Source organism: Galleria mellonella, unplaced genomic scaffold (genome assembly GCF_026898425.1).
Source record: "Galleria mellonella isolate WM207_F2 unplaced genomic scaffold, CSIRO_AGI_GalMel_v1 utg574, whole genome shotgun sequence".
In the NCBI taxonomy this organism is placed as follows: domain Eukaryota; kingdom Metazoa; phylum Arthropoda; class Insecta; order Lepidoptera; family Pyralidae; genus Galleria; species Galleria mellonella.
Genome location: NW_026442122.1, coordinates 1,350,648 through 1,371,916, shown reverse-complemented (window position 1 = coordinate 1,371,916; position 21,269 = coordinate 1,350,648). Strand labels below are relative to the sequence as shown.

The window sequence follows — 21,269 nt, the reverse complement described above, 5'->3', positions numbered from 1 at the left end:
ACTTAAATGAAAAAACTATATAGAAAAGTTTATTATAAACATTCACTTTCTTCTCTTGTAACACTAACGGCTCATTTAAGTCATTGGGGAAAAAGGGAGTTGTCAGTAATGGGGTCTATCTGCCTCACTGCTAACGATATACCCTATCAGGTCGCCCTCCATGCGGTTTCCCTTTAAAACCACCATGGTTAATCATGATTGAATTCGTCAAGATTGGGCCGATCGACCTTTTTCATCTCACCTGTCATTCCTCACTGGTGCCCCGCCAGTGTATACTGATCACGTAGGCGGGGTCACTATATCATTTTCTCCCATTAAAAAAAAATCAATACTCATAAAATTTGGTTGGTATAATTTATAACATCGCAAAAACAAACTATAGCAATGTTTACTACAATAATAACAAAAAATTATTATTTGCTATCACTGTTAGAACACATACAAGTGTCTACTTAAACCTATAATGCAATTTACTTATATCTTCAATCGTAAATCAAGATTCAAAAATGTTTATTGCATGACGTTAACTTTGGTCACGGCAATAAAATTTAAATCTTTTACGTAAGACATTTGCTTTGTAACTTATTTATTAGTCAAAGCCAAATATTTTATTGTAATTTCCGTTAAATTGCCTTTTATCTCTCAGTTATTTAAGTGCTAACTACCTACTGTGTGACTTCGGTGTGACGACTTCACGACCAGGGGGGAAAGGGATTGTTAGTAATGGGGTCAAATAGCCCTGTTACTAGCAATATACCCTATCAGGTCGATCTACACGTGGTTCCCCTGGAAACCATCGTGACTAATTCTAGTTTAATTCGTCAGGATGGGCTAACTGACCTACTTTTTAATTCTCACCTATCATCACTCAATGGTGTCCCGCCAGTGTATACCGATAGCGCAGACGGGGTTACCATACCATTATCACCCACAAAAAAAAGACTTCACGACCAATTGAGACATTTTATTGGAGTAAAAATTATTCGATATTTTGATCCAGATTCTAAATAATCAGTATATTAAAGTTTATTACTATTAACATTAAAGCAGCAATAAATAAATTATAACTTTTAGGACTCATACTTTAGAGGATCTCTGTAGATGAATATCATTAAGTTACTAACCAGTGTGTTACCATGTGTAAGTGTGTAAGTACACACTTACAGTGTGTAAGTGAGTTACCAGAGGGAGACTTTGTACAAAAGTCGATTGCTTGGGTACCTCTGTCGCATTCGTGTTTCAACCGTGAAGCAGTTGTGTTTACATGGCTCTGTTTCGGTTTGAAGGGTGGGATATGGCGTGAATTTCCTGGGTACAGAGGAATAACACCTAAGTCCTTGGGATTGACAATGCATGCGGGGTATCATGGGCGAAACAGTATACTCTGTTATGTCCATGGTACTGCTCATGTCTATAGGCGACGGTTACCACTTTCCATCAGGTGGGCCGTCAGCTTGTTTGCCATTCTAAGTTGTATAAAAGAAAGACTATCCGTTATGATTTAACCGTGACGGTGGATGTTTTAGTGGATGTTTTAGTTCTATTAATGCTGCGATTATCACAGTGCATTCTGTTATATCCATGGTGCTTTATTAACAGTTCCCTTAATAAAAAAAAGTTGGGCATAGCTATGAGTCTATATCCAAGATGGACACCATTAGCTATGCCATCAGTTTATTTTTCATTCTAATTCATACAAAAAAAAGGATTTATTACGGAGAATTAAATATTAATGAAAAAACCGAGACAAAGGAAACCTATGAAATATACGTACATATAAAATTTGACCTACATTTGCCTTCGCTTACCAAAAACGACTGACCAAGCAGTCTTGCGACCGCGAAATTGTTTTTAATCTCTTTTAATTTCACGTGATAAAAGCCAGCTTTAGCAGTTAGCGCTTGTAGGATTAAGCTGAAGATATTTTGCCGTCGGTTGCTAGGGGCAACAAACATTTGTCAGAAGTACGTATCAAATAAATGAAGACAGGTTTTTTCAGAGCTCAGGTCGTTGCCCGACTGCCCCCTTCCCCACATCACCGTTCACTCACAACTGCCGCCCTCTGTTCCAATTTTCGGTTATCGTGGACAATATAGTCACGCACCTATTATACTAATTTAAAAGTACAATATATGAAAGAATGTCGGATAAAAGGGTAACGAAATAAATAGGTGTACAAGAGTGACAACCGACTTTGTAACACCAAAGTCAGTTTATAGAGTCGATTGAAACTATTATCTGAAAAAAGGAACAAATAATACTTTCATAAGTGTTTTTTATTGACTGAACAGCACAGACATCACGTCTATGTTTGCAAATTAATGTTCTTATATTTTTATTTTTTTTTTTATTTTTGCAAGATAGCCAAAGAGTACGAAGCCCATACAGCCTAGTTTGACGTATGTAGTAATTTTTTTTTATGAAATCCATGCTAGGTATTATATCTTTTTAACTGTGTTTTATTCTAAAATAAAAATAATAGGAACTAAGTAGACTTAACGTGAGGATCAAATACCAAGATTAAAATAGGCAGTATAAATATGAATATAGAAAAACAATATTAATAAATGAAGAATAATAATGAATGTATCACATAGGACGTTATAAAAAAATGTACGTGCTATTTATTATTTTTATTGTAATTAGAATAATTATTGTTAGTATAAGGTCTGGACATCTCTGAAATGTATTTTTAAACGGTTTTATTTAGCTCGACCTGTACGGTATTTATTTATTTGGGTCAAAATTAGAAATTGGAATTTAAGCACCTTCCCGTTGTCAGATTGATCTGAAATTTGGTACACACATTTAATTTAGATGACAATACAATATAATAAAATCAATAACATTATAAATCTAAGATGGCCGCCGATACAAAATGGCGGATTACATATTTTTCCTCAACCCCCGCAATATGTATCAAATGAAAGGGCTCTATAAAACACGATGATTATTCAAAATTTTAAATTCAAGATGGACGCTTCCATTTTAATATTTTTCCACAACCACCAAATATGGGTATCAAATAATAGGACTAAATAGAATTTCATTATGTCAAAATTATATATACAAAATGGCGTATTAGGTGGGGGCATGATTCGTCGTATCGAGAACAGTTGCGTCTAAAATTGTGTGACGTTAGAGGGGCAGATAAAAAAAAAATAGGTAATTAGATACCTCGTTAGTAAGCGGTAGTTATACCACCCAAGTTAAGGTAATAGGTTAAAACGAGCCGAGGACTGTATGGCATTAGGGTGGATAAAAATGTAATGTCGTAAGCGCTTCCCCCTCAAGATTTCTTGTTGTATATTAAGCCTTTTGTGTGCAAAATAATCGTGGGAACAACATGGTAACAATAAACAAAAAATACCAACAAATATAAATAAGAGAAAAGTAATGTTGCAGTCCAACATTGACGTTACAAAAGGATTTTGACGCTATAGGCCACATTACAGAAATTTTTTGGCCTCAGTTCCGTCGAACCCAAATGTACGAAACAGATATATCATCAGTTTTAATTGACTTTGGCACAGACGGCATGCACGTTATTTACCCTAAAGCCATTTTTTCAATTATGGTACGGCTGAAAAAAGGATGTTACCCTTAGTTTTGTCATGAGCATTCACCGTCTATAAAATGCAGGGCAGCACCGTCGACCATACAGTAGTATATTTGGGCTCAAAATGGTTTGAGGAAGGACAAGCATACGTGGCTCTAAGTCGAGTCAAGTCTCTGGAAGGGCTATGTATTGAGGAATTAGATTGTACTAAATTATCAGGTAAGAAACCATGTAATAATGATGCACTGAATGAATTAAATAGAATGAGGAATATTCGGTAAACAATTTCACTAAATACTAAAAACAAGAAAATAAAAATCGGTAAAAAAACTTTTAAGTTAAACGGTTTTATTTTATGTGCACTGAAAACTACAAAATAAATAAATAGTTACTTACCTATCAACCTACGTAAAGTCATTAATATCTCTGATGGTAGTGGTTGTCATAACATGAACCATGTCAAATTCATGAGAGAACACTAACACCAGGGTTTTCTTGGTAGGTAAACAATATAACAAGTAGGTATTTTGACCTTCTAGTTCAGAAATATTTTAGTACTAGGCAGAATAGCTTTTAGGCATATTAGACTAAAATAAAAACAACCCCTATTTTTTAATTGCAATTTTTATATACCGCTATAGGGTTGCAAGATGGCAATCGAATATAATATTTATAGTAAGATAAATTTTCATGTATAGTTCTAAAAATAATGTAAAACAACGTTTGCCGAGTCCGCTGGTTATAACAATCGATCTGTATTGACTTGTACCTCCTATAATAATATTCTCAAATGAAACTTTCATATTTTTTTCCATAAACCACAGAGAATGACTGGAAAATAGGTATTAGTCGAACAATGAATCACTTTTCTTGAAGAATGTCAACATTTATATTGTCCTATTCAAAGCCGGATATTAGAGCTTTAACGTTTACGTAGCTACCTAATAAAACGTCATTGAACTAAACTCTTTATTCCATTATTCGTAGATTTGAAGATAATATTGTCATTTAGAAAGTGTAATGAATTGACATTTGTTTTTTATAGTCTCCTAATTACAGGGGGGAAAGGGATTGTTAGCAGTTAGTTAGTTAGTTTTTTTTTTTTTAACTTATAATGACAAACAAGCTGACGGCCCACCTGATGTAAAGTGGTAACTATCGCCTATAAACAACAGTACCATGGACATAACAGAGTATACCTTTTCTATTACCTCATGCGTTGCCATTTCTGAGGACTCAGGTGTTATTCCTCTGTACCCTGTAAATTCACGCCATATCTAACCCTTCATACCGAAACACAGCCATGCAAACACAACTGCTTCACGGTTGTAACACGAATGAGACAGAGGTACCCAAGCAATCGACTTTTGTACAAAGTCTCCCTCTGATTTTATATAACATTTCGAATTTTAATGACTTATTTAACATTTATTCTTTTTAAGTTTTAATATTTGCATGCCTAATTATGGCGAAATATGAGGACTTATACTTATTGTAACTTCTATACACTTACCATGTTTCTTGTAAATAAATAAATAAAAATAAAATATCTGTCCACTGCTGGACATGAACTTATTCCATAGTCTGCCATAAGGAATGGCTCCGAACCGTAAAAACAGTGTATGACGATCCCCACTAAATGGAGCAACGACCTCAAATGCATTGCAGACAGAATGATAATACCAAATTACAATACAAAATATTTTAATGCTAATTAATTTTTCCAGAGGGAATGTATCTCCGTCCACATCGGCCAGGCCGGCGTCCAGATCGGCAATGCGTGCTGGGAGCTGTACTGCCTGGAGCACGGCATCCAACCTGATGGGCAGATGCCGTCGGATAAAACCCTTGGCGGTGGGGACGACTCATTCAATACCTTCTTCAGCGAGACGGGTGCGGGCAAACATGTGCCCAGGGCTGTGTTCGTCGACTTGGAGCCTACGGTTGTGGGTAAGCCTAAAAAATACAATAAAAAATATTATAAGGAGAAAATTTGTTCGAAATTAAATAAACTCAAAAATAGTTAATTGTTTAAAAAAAAATTACTTGTATTAAGCTAAATTATCGGTGAATAAGTTGTTCTATATTTAATTAAAAAATGATTCAATAAATAAAATATTCAAAAATGTTTTTTTATTATATATACGATTAAATATATACAAATTTAATTAATATTATTCAATATTTAATTTAAAATAAAAATGGTCTTTTAACTTTTAAACTTATAATGCAAACTTTGAAGACAAATATTTTATACATACATATAAAATGGTTTCGAATAAAACTAACTATGAAATTTTACTTATAATTTTAACTATTTATAATTTCCATGGAAACCTGTAAGGGAGATAACTTTAATACTAACACAGATTAAGGGACTGAAAAATAGATACCTATTTGTTTATAAAATTAAATATATTAAACTATGAACTAATACTATATCCAATCTAATAATGAAAAATGAATGAATGAAAACACTTTAACAATATTACACAAAGATATAACAATATGTACAAAAAAATAAAATAATCTAATTACAATAATATTATTTTAGTTACTTCAAATATTTTATATCATAATATAAATAAATATTTACATGTAAATAATTAGATTAAGTATGTAATAATTAGATATAGAAATAGAAATGATTGTTACATTTTGTCTGTACAGCTATATACATATATAATATATTATATTGAAATAATTGAATAAATATACACATATATATTGAAAATTTAACAATCTCACAATGTACAAGTAGGTATAGTGCAATATGAACTGTCAGCAGCATGGTCAGACGTCGGATCTGATAAAATTAAATGGATACATTCACACATCGATCGCTTCGACACGTTGCATTGATTGACAAGACAACCGAATGCAATTCAAAAATTTCCTATTTTTTTTTTTACATTATTATAATTTGGAATCTTTTTCAATAATATACCTGTAGATATCTTGTTTTTTAAATACTTAAAATTAAGAAATTTTCAAGTCTCAAATAAAATACATATGTTATACTTTTTTATGCATTTTTATACATTACTAGTACGTGATATTATTGCTCACTTTATATCGATTTCGATAATTATTTTTAATTGATAGGTTTACTCACATGACCATTTTATCTTCAATTGACTTCAAAAAGAAGAAGATACTCAACTCCGTTATATTTTTTTATATCATTGTTACTTCATAGCTCTGTCACTTGTAAACCGATTTCGATAATTCTTTTTTAATCTGAAATGTATTAAAGGTAGGATGTACTTAGATATTGGTCCAATAGAAATTTTATCATAATAGTTTAGTTTTAAATCATCGCAAATGATGCAAAATCAGTTATATACTGATTTTGCATCATTTGCAGTTTGTTTCGTTTGTGTAGCACGATCTTAATTATCTTCATAACTGTATTAATGTGGATTTTTTTTAATTACTTTCCTAACTAAGAGAAAACTTAAATGAAAAGAAAGAAGACTTTTTGAAAGAAAGAAGATGAACAAGACTTTAAATTATATCCTAAAATATATTAACTAAAAAGGCTGGCTGAAAGGATATTTCTGGCAATACAACGCGGAAATACCGCAAGTGTCGTGGGGACCTTTGGGTCTTTTTTTTAATAAGTGATAATGGAATGGTAACCCCTCCTGCGCTATCGGTATACACCGGCGGGGCACCAGTGAGAGATGATAGGTGAGGATGAAGCGGGTCAGTTAGCCCATCGTGACGAATTCAACTAGAATTGTTCACGATGGTTCCCAGGGGGAACGTGGAGATCGACCTGACAGGGTATAGTAATGGGGTAATGTAGTAATGGGGCTATTTGACCTCCATTACTAACAATCCCTTTCCCCGCGGACCTTTGGGTCGGGTACGGATCATAAATATTACTTTAATACATACATATACATATCTGTCACGCCTGTCTCCCATTAGGTTAGGCAGAAACAATAGAACGCCAAATGCTTCGATTTAAACAAACCTCTTTCGCTTCTTCCACATTCATCAATCTTTTCATACACGCTCGCCGGTTACGGGTACTTTTAATTTGGCCCTTCTTCAGCACGTCGCCTATATTATTTTAACTGATAATGAATTTAACTAAAAATATAGATTATTATTTTATTATCATAGATTTACTTCATTCAGATTAATAATAATAGCTTTAATATGATAAATATTAATTTATTAGCTACATCTAGTTTGCATGCAGTAAGTCATTTTGCGCGGTCACGCACGGCCGGCCAGCGGCCACGCATCGCTGACTATCTCATTCTAGTTACCACTTAATAAGCTCGTTTCTGCATTACTCATCTTACACTTGGTCTTCCAGAAATCTCCAGGAGTTTTATGATATATTAAATAGATCTCATAACGCTGTAGGGAGAGTTTTAAGTTTTCTGAACGGTTAACTCTATCCCAGTCGTGTTTCTTCGTAGCAGCTGAGCTTATTTTTTTATTCTTTATATATATATATATATGGTACTATATGATAGACTGAGGTGACTAATAAGTATACGGCCCACCTGATGGTGAGCGGTTACCGTACCCTATTAGCCTAATAGCATTGCCGAACCTGAAGAATTTGGTTCAAAAGAATATGATAGTTAAGTTAAAGGACATGATATACATACTTATGGCAACAGTTGTCATTTCCTATCAATTGAACTGTTAGTTTGTCTGCAAGTTGTATAGAATAATCTTCTTCTTCTTCTTTATTCTACGTACTAACCCATACTCAGCAATGAAACAATAATCCCAATGCTAACTTTACTTTCTTCATGGGTAGGAGGATATTAGAATCGAACCCGATATGTCATCTAACTATACAAAACAGCTTAAAGTTGAAGTAATTTAATTATAGGAATATTATTTTTAAAACTAATGTTCACATCTGTATCGATCGACGATCAACGACGCTTGTTATTTGTCGGAAACAATAAATATAGTAAATTCATAAAATTTTCGTTATACATATGCACATATATGTATGTATATATATATAGTATATATGTATGTAAATATTCATGAGCGCCGGTATTCACTTACCATCAGGTGAGCCGCATGCTCGTTTGCACCGTGTTGTAAAAAAAAGACATTATAAAAATAAATCTATTTTTTTTAAAAAAAAAAATTACTCTTTTTCTGTTATTTATTTTATTCACGACAGTTACTTGTAACATTAGTTCTTACATTTTTGACCGTAAACTAATATCTGACTAGGATAGAGACTAAAATACTTGGTTCAATCTAATATTATATATATAATAAATTAAATATAAATATAAGCATTGTAACTTCATGTTTAAATAGAAACAGTCTTTATTGAGAGCACTGTAATAACTAATTTAATGAGTAAATCATCCATTGAGATGGAAATCTCGAAACTTCAGAACATCCTTTTTATCTGTTATCTTTATGTACGTTTGAATTCTTGGTACGGAGCGAGTACAAGCAATTAGTTTTAAGTGTATCTGAACAGTCTGGACACATCTGTCTCGACTAAATTACTTTCAGCTTTCATGCTTTTATGTGAGCAAATTCAATTATATTCTACCCTTTTTTACTAATTTGTAGTTTTGTGCCTACAATATTAGTTTAAGAGGGCTATTTTTTTAATGGTGATAATGGAATGGTAACCCCGCCTGTGCTACTGGTATACGCAAGCGACGATACGTGACGATGAAAGTAGGTCAGTTAGCCCATTCTGACGAATCCCACTAGAATTAACCAGGATGGTTTCCAGAGGGAGCCACGTGGAGGAGGAGGAGGAGATAGGCTGTTTTGCTGACAATGGGTTAGTTAGTAACAGACCCCATTACTAATAATCCCTTCCTCCCCCCCTTTCCTCTCCCTTAAGAGGACTATTACAAAATGACGATTAAAAAGCATAGATTACGCACATACTGAGTTATGCAAATAAAAAATTATACAATTTTTACATATTATTACTATTTATTTTTTCTAGAAACTTATGAATTTTTTTTTATTATATTAGTTTACAAATGTATTTACATTATATTTTATATGTATTTTCAATGCAAAAATCTTATTATGTTTATGAAATGATTTCGGCAAAATTTGGAAAAAAGTTGAGTTCAAATGAAATCAATTTACATAGATGTTTGATTAAAAATAAAGAAAAATGACAATGAAGTTTTAGTTTAGAAAATATTTATCAGGAATGGCAACGCATGGGGGTTTCATGGGCGAAACAGTATACTCTGTTATGTCCATGGTACTGCTCATGTCTATAGGCGACGGTTACCACTTTTCATCAGGTGGGCCGTCAGCTTGTTTGCCATTCTAAGTTGTATATAAAAAAAAAAAATTTGATATTAGTTTTTTAATCAACGAATCCCAATCTTCTACATCTTAGCGTTTTTTTTTTTTAATAAACAGCTTTGGAAATTAGAAATAAACTAGTACATAATAATGTGCAAAGCAAAAGATAACTTAATATGTATATAGTAGAACACTTTTCACTAATAATATCGATGTCCACAGACGAGGTCCGTACCGGCACATACCGGCAGCTGTTCCACCCCGAGCAGCTGATCACCGGCAAGGAGGATGCGGCCAACAACTACGCCCGGGGCCACTACACCATCGGCAAGGAGATTGTCGACGTCGTCCTCGACAGGATCAGGAAGCTGGCCGACCAGTGCACTGGTCTGCAGGTGATGCTGACGCTTCTATATGTACAATTTATTAGAGAGAAACTTTGTACAAAAATTTGTCCTTATTTACTTACTACTCGTAGTCTTTACTATAACATAATATAGTATAAAAGTCGCTGTCGCTGTCTGTACGTCCCTATGTATGTTTAAATCTTTAAAAGTACGCAACGGATTATAAAGCGGTTTTTTTAAATAGATAGAGTGATTCAAGAGGAAGGTTTATATGTATAATACGTGGAATTTTGATAAAATTTCCATGGGACTAATCTGTCAGTATCTCCTTTCAGAATTTTCCGAATTGGTTTAGAACTGACGGAGTTATGAGGTAACAAACATTAAAAAATAACAGAATTAAGAACTTCTTTATTTTTGAAGTCAGTTTGAAAATGTGTTTGATTGTTTGTTTGTTGCCTCTTAGCACTCAAAAGGCTAAGTCAATCATTGTAAAATTTAGTATCAATTTATTACACGGTATGAAGAAAGACGAAGGGTTGGAAGGCAAATAAAGAGATGGGTCCATGAAATAATTAAAACAGCAGGAAAAATTGGATAAATATTGCTACAGACAAGGAGTGGATAAAGTTGGAGGAGGCGTTTACCCTTGGGGAACACTAAAATGGAGAAAAGATATAATAATACAGATAAAAAAACAATGCAGAAAAATATAGGCTAATTTTTTATCCCGGTCACGCGGATGAAGCTACTAGTTTAATACCTATATTCGTTTTGTAAAAAAATATATATATCCACCTAATTTTGGAGAACTTATATCTAAATTCAAGTTCGTATTATAAGAGTTTGACATGAATCCATTAATATTTTATCGTGTCCTCATCTTACAGGGCTTCTTGGTGTTCCACTCGTTCGGCGGTGGAACCGGTTCCGGGTTCACATCGCTGCTGATGGAGCGGCTCTCTGTCGACTACGGCAAGAAATCCAAGCTGGAGTTCTCCATCTACCCTGCTCCTCAGGTGAGAGAAAATATTTATTAGTGGTCTATATCAATAGGACTTGATGAAATTATAAACAAATGAACAACTGAAACGACTACAATTTGATTAATTTAATGAATATTTCGATTTATTACTAATTCTACTTATAAAATGTTTCTGTGGTATGGTTTCAACAAAATTTAATTATCATTTCATTGGGTTTTATTAAAACGGACACATATAGACATTTCGTATTTATTTATTACTAAATAATATTGTATAATACATATTAACTTTTGTCTATTTTTTTTTAATTAGTAAATTTGATAATTAGAAATATTATGATGCCAAATCGTAACATAAAATGTAGATTTTATCGTACTGCATGAACACACTTATTGTCTTTGCACTAAATATTTATGTATTTTTTTTTATACCACTGAGGTGGCAAACAAGCATACGGCCCACCTGATGGTAAGCGGTTACCGTAGCCTATGAACGCCTGCCATACCAAAGATATTACGCGCGCGTTGCCGACCCTGAAGAAACCTCTTTACCCCCCTTTTGAAGAACCCCATGCTGTAGTCTCTTGGGAAAACCTCGGTAGGTACTAAGGATAGGTAATATACAGCAATATCTATATATATTTTAGTTACAATATCTATATACTGGTCCAATAACGAATATGTTAAAAGTCTGTTATCCAAAAAATAATATTGGATAACAGACTTTTAACGATTTCGAAAATATATATCCGACCGATATGGGCGATATCAAAATGGGTAATGAGTTTCTTTCCACCATTAATATATTATTATTATATTCAGGAAAACCCAATATATAGATATCGGATCGGTATCCATATTACCCATGCCAGTAAGTACCCTTTCATGTACAGAGATGACCAGTTTACATCTTCCCACAGCTACTATTACATAAAAGTCAAACATGCGATGTTGCAATATATTAACATAGGTATTTTTATATTTTTTATTATGTTTTACGAGATAATCAATTAAAAAACACTTTCCTTGTGTTATTATAATGACTGATTAATGCGGGTATAAAAAAAAAAGTATTAGGTATTCCGCTTCGAAGGATGTCCAAAGCGTGACGGTGTAAGAATGTTCATAAATTCATAATAGGTATTTGCAGCCAAGTGAACATGCAAATGCAAAGAGAAATGTGGAGCGGATGATCGTAGATGTGTTTTTATAACTATTATAGGTATGATTGTAATTGAATTGTTCCCCATTTTAACTATGTGGCAATATACAACACAGATGAACACACACATCGATATATATATATATATATATATATATATATATATATATATATATATATATATATATATATATATATTTGAAAGATAAAAGTGCTTTTAAAATCAAGCACACGTTTTTATATTTAAATAAATACACATAATGTTATTTAAAAGAAACTGTTGAGTTTCTTGAGATAATTTAATTCAATAAAAAAAACCATTTAAAAATGCTTTTAAACAAGTATATTTGAATAAAGATGATTTGAACTTGAATATTTTAATTCAATACTTTGTGAAGCAAGTAACAAATAGTTTCTTTTTTTTTATCTTTAAAGAAAAAGATTATAATATAAAAATTACAAAAACAAAAAGGAACTAACACGAGAGAAACCCCTATCAATGAAAAAAATCAAAAGGAATTGGTATACGCCTACGAGTATATTAGCAATAGATGTAGTCGCTAACAAATTAGACAAGTTGGGAACCTCCTTTTAGAATTCGCCTACATGTATTTATTTATTAGAAACCAACGGTGTTACAGTTGATATTTATAGTTATAAATAGTATATAAAATCATTATCAAATTCGAAATATCTTTATTCATGTAGGTCTATTACAGAGTCTTATGATATGTCAAATCTACCGTCAGTTCGGAATGATTACGAGATGAGAAGAACTGACAGGAAACTCGGCTCGTATTCTTGTCAAATAATCAGTATAATATAAGTATTTGTATGTATAACTTATTTCTATATAAGTTAATGAAAATATAAACAAATGTATAATTGACCTTAATTGATTGATATATGGTTACATAACACACTCAGTTAATGTAGAAATACAAATATTTTTTTTAAATAATTTAAAATATGTCTAAACAATATGAAAGTTTAAAATTAACCAAAAAATCAATTATTTGACTGAATTTTTCAATTTGTTACTCTCATTTACAACATGTTCCTGTGAATAACTTCAACAACACTTGTTTTGCATTACCATTAAATGTATGCCCTAAAATTCCAGGTGTCGACGGCCGTGGTAGAGCCATACAACTCTATCTTGACCACTCACACCACGCTCGAGCATTCAGACTGCGCGTTCATGGTCGACAATGAAGCCATATACGACATCTGCCGGCGGAACCTGGACATTGAGAGACCTACTTACACGAATTTGAACAGGCTTATCGGACAGGTATGCAACAAGTATGAATTAAACATACTAAAAATTTTTAGCAATTATTGAAAAAAAAAAGGTTTTTAATTTTGTAACTAAATATGTTTCCCGTAGATTAATTATTTTTTTTTTGTGATGGCATACAAAGTACAAACATTTCGCGTGCCGGTGTATGTGCGTATGTCAGAGAGGATATCTGTTGTCGCCGCCTTGGAACTCTTGAAGGAACGGACCTGTCTATTTTATGGCTGCGTGTAGACTGCAATGACCATCCTCGCGTCTATGCATGCCTATACAGGTCCCACAGCGGTAACATCGAAACCGACCAACTCATTGAGCACGTCCAAATGGCTACAGATTCCTGCTCGAACAGATTCCTTCCGCTGAAGTCGTGATTCTTGGCGATTTTAATGCCCACCATACCGAATGGCTTGGTTCACGTACAACCGACTATGCGGGAAGATCTGTTCATGACTTTCTTCACTTATGGTCTGACGCAGCTTGTTTCCTCGCCCACGAGAATAAAACTGATGTGTTGGACCATTCACCTTGCTGGACCTTTTGTGACCACCCACCCAGACAACTATGTGATTTCCGTCGAAGCTCCGCTTGATCGTCGGATCACTGTCTGGTGCGGAGGTCGGGTGCCTCTCATAAGTCCGATTCCACCACGTTCTACGGGTAGACGTCGTGTTTGGCACTACAGGTCGGCAGACTGGGATGAGATGCGAATTTTTTTCGCATCTTACCCATGGAGGCAGGTTTGCTTCGCACTGGGGGATCACCAACGCCATCGCCAATTCCATCGCCGATGTGGTGCTTCAGGGAATGGAATTATTTATTCCTAACTCTGTGGTGACAACTGTCGGTGGGAAATCCCAGACCTGGTATGGAGCCTCTTGTAGAATAGCATCTCGCCTGAAACTTTCCTAGCCTGGGCCAAAGGTGTGGCATAAGCGAGATCCTAACATCAGTGCCCTTAAAAAGAAGTATAACTTTGCCTCTAGGTCCTTCAAAAGAGTTTTGGCCACAGCGAAGTCAGAACATATTGGTAAAATTGGCAAGAGATTGGCTAGTTTACCTTCGGGATCTCGAGCTTTCTGGTCTCTTGCCAAAGCTGCACAAGGGAATTTCTGTCAGTCATCTTTTCCACCGTTGCGCAGGGAGGATAACTCGTTGGCTCTGAACGCCAAAGAGAAGGCCGATCTCCTTTGATCTCTCTTTGCATCAAACTCGACATTGGATGACGGGGAGAAACTACCGCCGACCATCCCGCGTTGTAGAATAAACTATGCCGGATGTTAAACTCACGCAAAGATCAGTGCGTAGAGCACTTCTCTCCCTGAAATCCATAAGTCGAGCGGGCCCGATGGCATTCCTCCAATTGTGCTAAGGACGTGCGCACCAGAGTTGGCTCCGGTTCTTACGCGTCTTTTTCGGCTCTGTTACTCATCAGGTATAGTCCCAAAGTTTTGGAAGACTGCTTTGGTGCATCCGATCCCTAAAAAAGGAGACCGCTCAGATCCAGCTAACTATAGGCCCATAGCTATCACTTCCTTATTCTCGAAAGTCATGGAGTCAGTTATTAACCATCAACTGCTCCGGTACCTAGAGGATCGCCAGCTGATCTCAGACCGCCAGTACGGCTTTCGACGGGGACGCTCGGCTGGTGATCTTTTAGTTTATTTAACACACCGATGGGCAGTGGCAATCGAGAATAAGGGAGAGGCCTTAGCTGTTAGTCTGGATATTGCGAAAGCCTTTGATCGGGTGTGGCATAGGGCACTAATCTCAAAACTACCTTCGTTTGGGTTGCCTGCGAGATTGTGCAGTTGGGTCGCCAGCTTTCTTAAGGAACGTAGCATTAAGGTCGTAGTCGACGGAGCATGCTCTGACTTAAAACCTGTGAATGCTTTCGTGTCCCGCAAGGCTGTGTTGATTATCTCCAACACTGTGTCTTCTGCATATCAATGATATGTTACAGATCAGTGATATTCATTGTTATGCGGACGACAGTACAGGAGATGCATTATACACCGGTCATGCAAAGATCTCGCGGGCATACCGATGAGCTCCGGAATAGACTTGTATAAATGAAATCGAAACTTCACTCGATAAAGTTTCGATCTGGGGTGAACGCAATCTTGTTCACTTTAACCCTAAGAAGACACAAGTCTGCGCGTTCACCGCAAAAAAGACACCATTTGTCGTATCACCTCACTTTCAGGGCACTTCCCTTGATAATAAGTCGAGTCTGGGGATTCTTGGCGTCGATATATCTAGCGACGTCCAGTTTTGCGGTCATCTGGAGGAAAAAGCTAAGATAGCTTCCAAAAAGTTGGGGGTGCTCAATAGGGTGAGACGGTATTTCACGCCAGAAAACCGCCTGAAACTGTATAAAATGCTCAAGTGAGGCCACACATGGAATATGTTCTCACACTGTGGGCAGGAGCGCCACAGTACCAACTATTTCCGTTAGACCGCATTCAAAGTCGGGCAGCTCGAATTGTTGACGATCGGCGTCTTACTGTCCGGCTCGACCCACTGAAACTGCGTAGAGATGTTGCATCTCTGTGCATCTTCTACCGAATTTATCATGGGGAGTGCTCTGAAGAATTGTTCGGATTGATACCTGCTGCAGATTTTCACCATCGTACAACCCGCCATAAACTAAAATTTCATCCCAACCATCTGGACGAGTGGCGGTCCTCCACCGTGCGTTTTTCAAGGCACTTTCTTCCTCGCACAACCACTCTTTGGAATCAACTTCCAGCAGCAGTATTTCCGAACCGATACGACAACATAACCTTCAAGAAAAGAGCATATTCCTTTTTAAAAGGCCGTAGGTGTTGTGGGTGACCATGGGCGGCGGTAGTCACTTACCATCAGGTGAGCCGCATGCTCGTTTGCCCCCTGTGTTGTAAAAAAAAAAAAAAACAGACATACATAAAGTGATAAAAATTAAAAAAAACCCAAATTTGTCATTTTAAAAAGATAAATTTCAATTATTTTAGTTATTGTATTGTAAAATCTTTATTGTACATAATTTACATCGGACACATGGCGAATTTATTCCATAGAGGGATCTCTCACAGTTAACCTTTCAGAAGCTGAAAAAAACCTATAGAGTATTTAAAGGTAAAAACCGTACAGCTAAAAATAAACTTAATAATACCTAGTTAAAATTGTTATATCTTCCTTAGCAAATTTTTGAATATATTATCCACAGTCTTCCTAACTTGTTTTTGTGAAAATAAACAAAAACTTTTCTAGATAGTTTTTCCGAAAATAAACAAGAAGTACAACAGCCTCCCTAGTTAGTTTTTGCGAAAATAAACAACAATAGCCTGCCTAACTAGTTCTTACGAAAATAAACAACAATAATAACAACAGTAAACTATGCAACGTGAAAGTGTAAATCTATTAGTTTATACTAAAATCTGATGTATGTTTTATATTGATGCTCCAAGTGTTCTGTTTCGTTTGACATTTTCTTTTAATAGTTCTACTTCCAAAATACGGTGGGTATTACATTATGAGTAAAAGCTATTAATAAAGGAAGGGATTGTTAGTAATGGGGTATTCCCAATTAGTTACATCATTGCTAGCAATTAATCCTTTTTTTTTATACAACTTAGAATGGCAAACAAGCTGACGGCCCACTTGATGTAAAGTGATAACCATCGCCTATAGACATGAGCAGTACCATGGACATAACAGAGTATACTGTTTCTCCCATGATACCCCCCATGCGTGATATCCTGTCAGATCAACGTCTACGCTGTTGTCTTTGGAAACTATTGTCATTGATTTGTTATTGAATTCACGGTGGACTTCACGATAGGTCATCTGGCCTGCTTTATACTCACCTATCCCTCATTGGTACTCGGCCAGTGTATACCAATAACACAGGTAGGGTTACCATACCATTAATATTTATTAAAAACAAACTAATAATATGTACAATTTGGTGTGCAGATAGTGTCGTCGATCACGGCGTCGCTTCGCTTCGACGGCGCGCTCAACGTGGACCTGACGGAGTTCCAGACCAACTTGGTGCCGTATCCGCGCATCCACTTCCCGCTGGCCACCTATGCGCCTGTCATCTCCGCAGAGAAGGCCTACCACGAGCAGCTCACCGTCGCAGAGATCACTAATGCGTGCTTCGAGCCCGCCAATCAGGTAATATTCACTTATTGTTGTATGAATTGAATCCTACATAGCTTTCGTTATAAGGGGAGTTTTGCTAGTAGTTGCCACGCTTTTGGCAAAGGCGGGATTGGCTTTTGGTGATGTTTTAAGAGGGACACTGCTGCCCATCCCTCTACCATAAGCTCCCTTAAAATATATTTGCACTTCAACTTACCTTACTTGATAGTAAGCAATGGTAAGACCTAATATAAAACGCACTTATCCAGAAAATCCTCATTTACTTTAAGCATTTATTTAAAAAGCAGGAAAAGCATTATTACTATTAAATTTAAATATCCTAATTTCTATATTTCAGATGGTAAAATGCGACCCACGGCATGGCAAGTACATGGCCTGCTGTATGTTGTACAGGTGAATTGCTTAAATCTCATGGTTAGGTTAATTAAACATTAACTTAAATCTATATCAAGTTCTTTTAAAATAAACTATAGGCCAGTGTTTTCCAACCTTTTTAGTGCCATGCCCCACTTGAACATTTCTAAAATTTTTATGCTTCCATACATAATTTTTCCCGACAAAGTTTACTTGACGACTCTTATTGCCCAATTGATATTTTGGTAACGTCAAACGAAACTATACCTAATAAATATTTACAACATTTTTTAAAGTTACTTTTTTTTGTTAAATTTGGCATCGATATTTACTCGTAGCATTGCATTTAAATGGCCCGGAGCAAGAAGGTTAAAATCAATTTGAGACCATTTTTTGATTGTCCTCCTTAACCACCAAATTGCTCCCCTGTGGGGCGTGGACCCAACGTTGGGAAACACCGCTATAGACTGAATTAAATGGACTTGCATGACGACTTGATTCTCTCTTTTCATTATATAAATATGCATAATTAACTCTTTCATTGCAGAGGCGATGTGGTACCGAAGGACGTGAACGCAGCCATCGCCACCATCAAGACGAAGAGAACTATACAGTTCGTCGACTGGTGCCCCACCGGCTTCAAGGTACGCTACAAAAACATTTGATTTTTGATAATGGAATGGTAACCCCACCTGTGCTATTGATATACGCTGGTGGGAAACCAGTTAATGGTAGTAGGTTTATATTTAATGGATGATAATGGATTAACCTCGCCTGTGCTAACGGTATACGCTGGTAAGCCACCAGTGAAGGGTGATAGGTGAGAATGAAATGGCAGGTCAGTTAGTCCATCGCCATGAATTCACCTGGAATTCAGCACGATGGTTTCCAGGAGGGAGGGTTTCCACGTAGAAGTTGACCTCAAGGTATATTGCTAGCAATGGACTGGTAGTCCTCAATACTAACAATCCCTTCCCCCCGGTGGTAATAGGTTTGGATGAAACAAGTCAGTTGGCCTATAAAGACGAATTCCTATAGAGATAGTCAAGGTGGTTTCTAGAGGAACCGCGTGGAGGTAGACCTGATGTGGTATATTGTTAGCAATATAAACGTCTGTTTATACAGTCTTGCGAATATGTTCCTACAAGCTTTAAGATTATAGCTACTAATAACTAACTCGTCAGACAGGGGGGGATTGTTAGTATTTTTTTTATACAACTTAGAATGGCAAACAAGCTGACGGCCCTGTTGGAAAGTGGTAACCATCGCCTATAGACATGAGCAGTACCATGCACATAACAGAGTAAACTGTTTTGCCTATGATACCCCCATGCGTTGCCATTCCTGAGGACTCAGGTGTTATTCCTCTGTACCCTGTAAATTCACGCCATATCCCACCCTTCAAACCGAAACACAGCCATGCAAATACAATGGCAACTGGCACAAAATGCAAAATCAATGTAGAAAAATAAGTTTCAAATATGATGTTGATGAAGTACGATTGTGATCAGGTGGGCATCAACTACCAGCCGCCGACGGTGGTACCAGGTGGAGACCTGGCCAAGGTGCAGCGCGCCGTCTGCATGTTGTCCAACACCACCGCCATCGCTGAGGCCTGGGCCAGGTACCTACTACATCACCATTACACCTACCTGCATCACTAATTTTATCAATGTGTTTATATGCATTTGCATTACTGCAGAACATGTACGTTTGCAGCGAGTCAATGGATGCAGGTGACTCAGGACCGTTCCTTATGACAATCTATGGGGAAGTGTTTTTTTTTTATTATTTTTTATACCACTGAGGTGGCAAACGAGGGTATGTTCAGCAACAAACAGGTAGTGGCTGAGATGATGAGGACAATGATGTAAATCGCAAAATTTGTTAGTATTGGGATCTAGCTTCCCCTACTAGCAAAATACCCTGTCCACGAGGTATCGCTGAAAACCTCTGTGGTTAATTCATCACCATTTTATTCCGTTATTCATTTCGCTGAGAGGCCCCTTAAGAGAAAGTGTTAACCTCACTTTTAGACAAACCCACTACGCAAAACGGGCATTTTATCTCAGAATACGGTGAAGTCCATGGTGTACTTCTTGTACTAGGTATATTGTTTCTGGAAGCTTAAATTCTTACATAACTTCAGAATTGATACAAAATTAATCCTCCACTTGGAAAGCATGGGAGGTCATTCTTTTTGACATTTTATATGATTAACCACAGAGAAACAAGGTCACCTATTTATAAGAAATTTTCATTTATTATTTTTATTTAATAAAATTATTTGTCAGGTTGGACCACAAATTTGACCTTATGTACGCCAAGCGCGCATTCGTCCACTGGTACGTTGGCGAGGGTATGGAGGAGGGAGAGTTCTCCGAAGCGCGGGAGGACTTGGCGGCCCTCGAGAAGGACTACGAGGAGGTAGGAGTGGACTCCACGGAGGGAGAACTCGACGAGGAGAACGAGTACTAAGGACTATCTGAACAAACAGGGTCGTTTTTTTATTAAAAACTGCGTTACGACACTGCGTTTTATACTAATTAATTTTTTAAACGAGCAACACTACGGGAGCAATGTTAACAATGTTTTAAATTAAAACCAGCTAATTCCATTTGATCTACATTTTAAAACATTACAAATTGTTTTTAAAATAACGTTAGATATTTAATTTTTAATTACATAGTACCACGTGTACTATTAATTGGAAAACGTGACGTCAATTTTAATTATATTTAAGAAACATAATATTAGTATTAAGTATATAGTGAGCTTGTTTGCATGAATGTCAGAACGCTTAATAACAGTACAAACTTTTGGAAAATAACTTTCAACACTGAAATGTAAAGTTTGCATCTGTGATTTCTCGTTTGCGCGTTAAATATGGTTTTATATGCATTTATTAATTATACAAAAAAAAAAAAACCAATCGTGATAATAATTAACATCCTATTTGGACTTTAGGCTAATTTAATACCCTTTTATACGAAGTAAGTTAACTTATTGAGATTAATTTTATCGTGCTAACGAAGTGAACGTATTTGGATAATTTATTATAATGCACAATAAAGTTTTACACATAGATACTTGTTTCATTTACCTCTCGTGTATTCATCATCATTTCAGCC

At 35.9% G+C, this 21,269-nt stretch overlaps 1 protein-coding gene across 1 annotated transcript in view; it reads left to right on the top strand.

Annotated features, from left to right (window-relative positions):
* LOC113520465 (tubulin alpha-1A chain) overlaps positions 1-21,223 on the top strand; it is a 51,619-nt gene extending 30,396 nt beyond the window's left edge. The window contains exons 2-10 of the mRNA XM_052899529.1: positions 5,287-5,509; positions 10,067-10,239; positions 11,082-11,210; positions 13,462-13,632; positions 17,593-17,796; positions 18,122-18,177; positions 18,686-18,782; positions 19,650-19,762; positions 20,433-21,223. Of these exons, the coding sequence (XP_052755489.1) occupies positions 5,287-5,509; positions 10,067-10,239; positions 11,082-11,210; positions 13,462-13,632; positions 17,593-17,796; positions 18,122-18,177; positions 18,686-18,782; positions 19,650-19,762; positions 20,433-20,616 (1,350 nt within the window). The 3' untranslated portion in view covers positions 20,617-21,223. The remainder of the gene's footprint in view (positions 1-5,286; positions 5,510-10,066; positions 10,240-11,081; positions 11,211-13,461; positions 13,633-17,592; positions 17,797-18,121; positions 18,178-18,685; positions 18,783-19,649; positions 19,763-20,432) is intronic.
* The last annotated feature ends 46 nt before the right edge of the window (positions 21,224-21,269 follow it).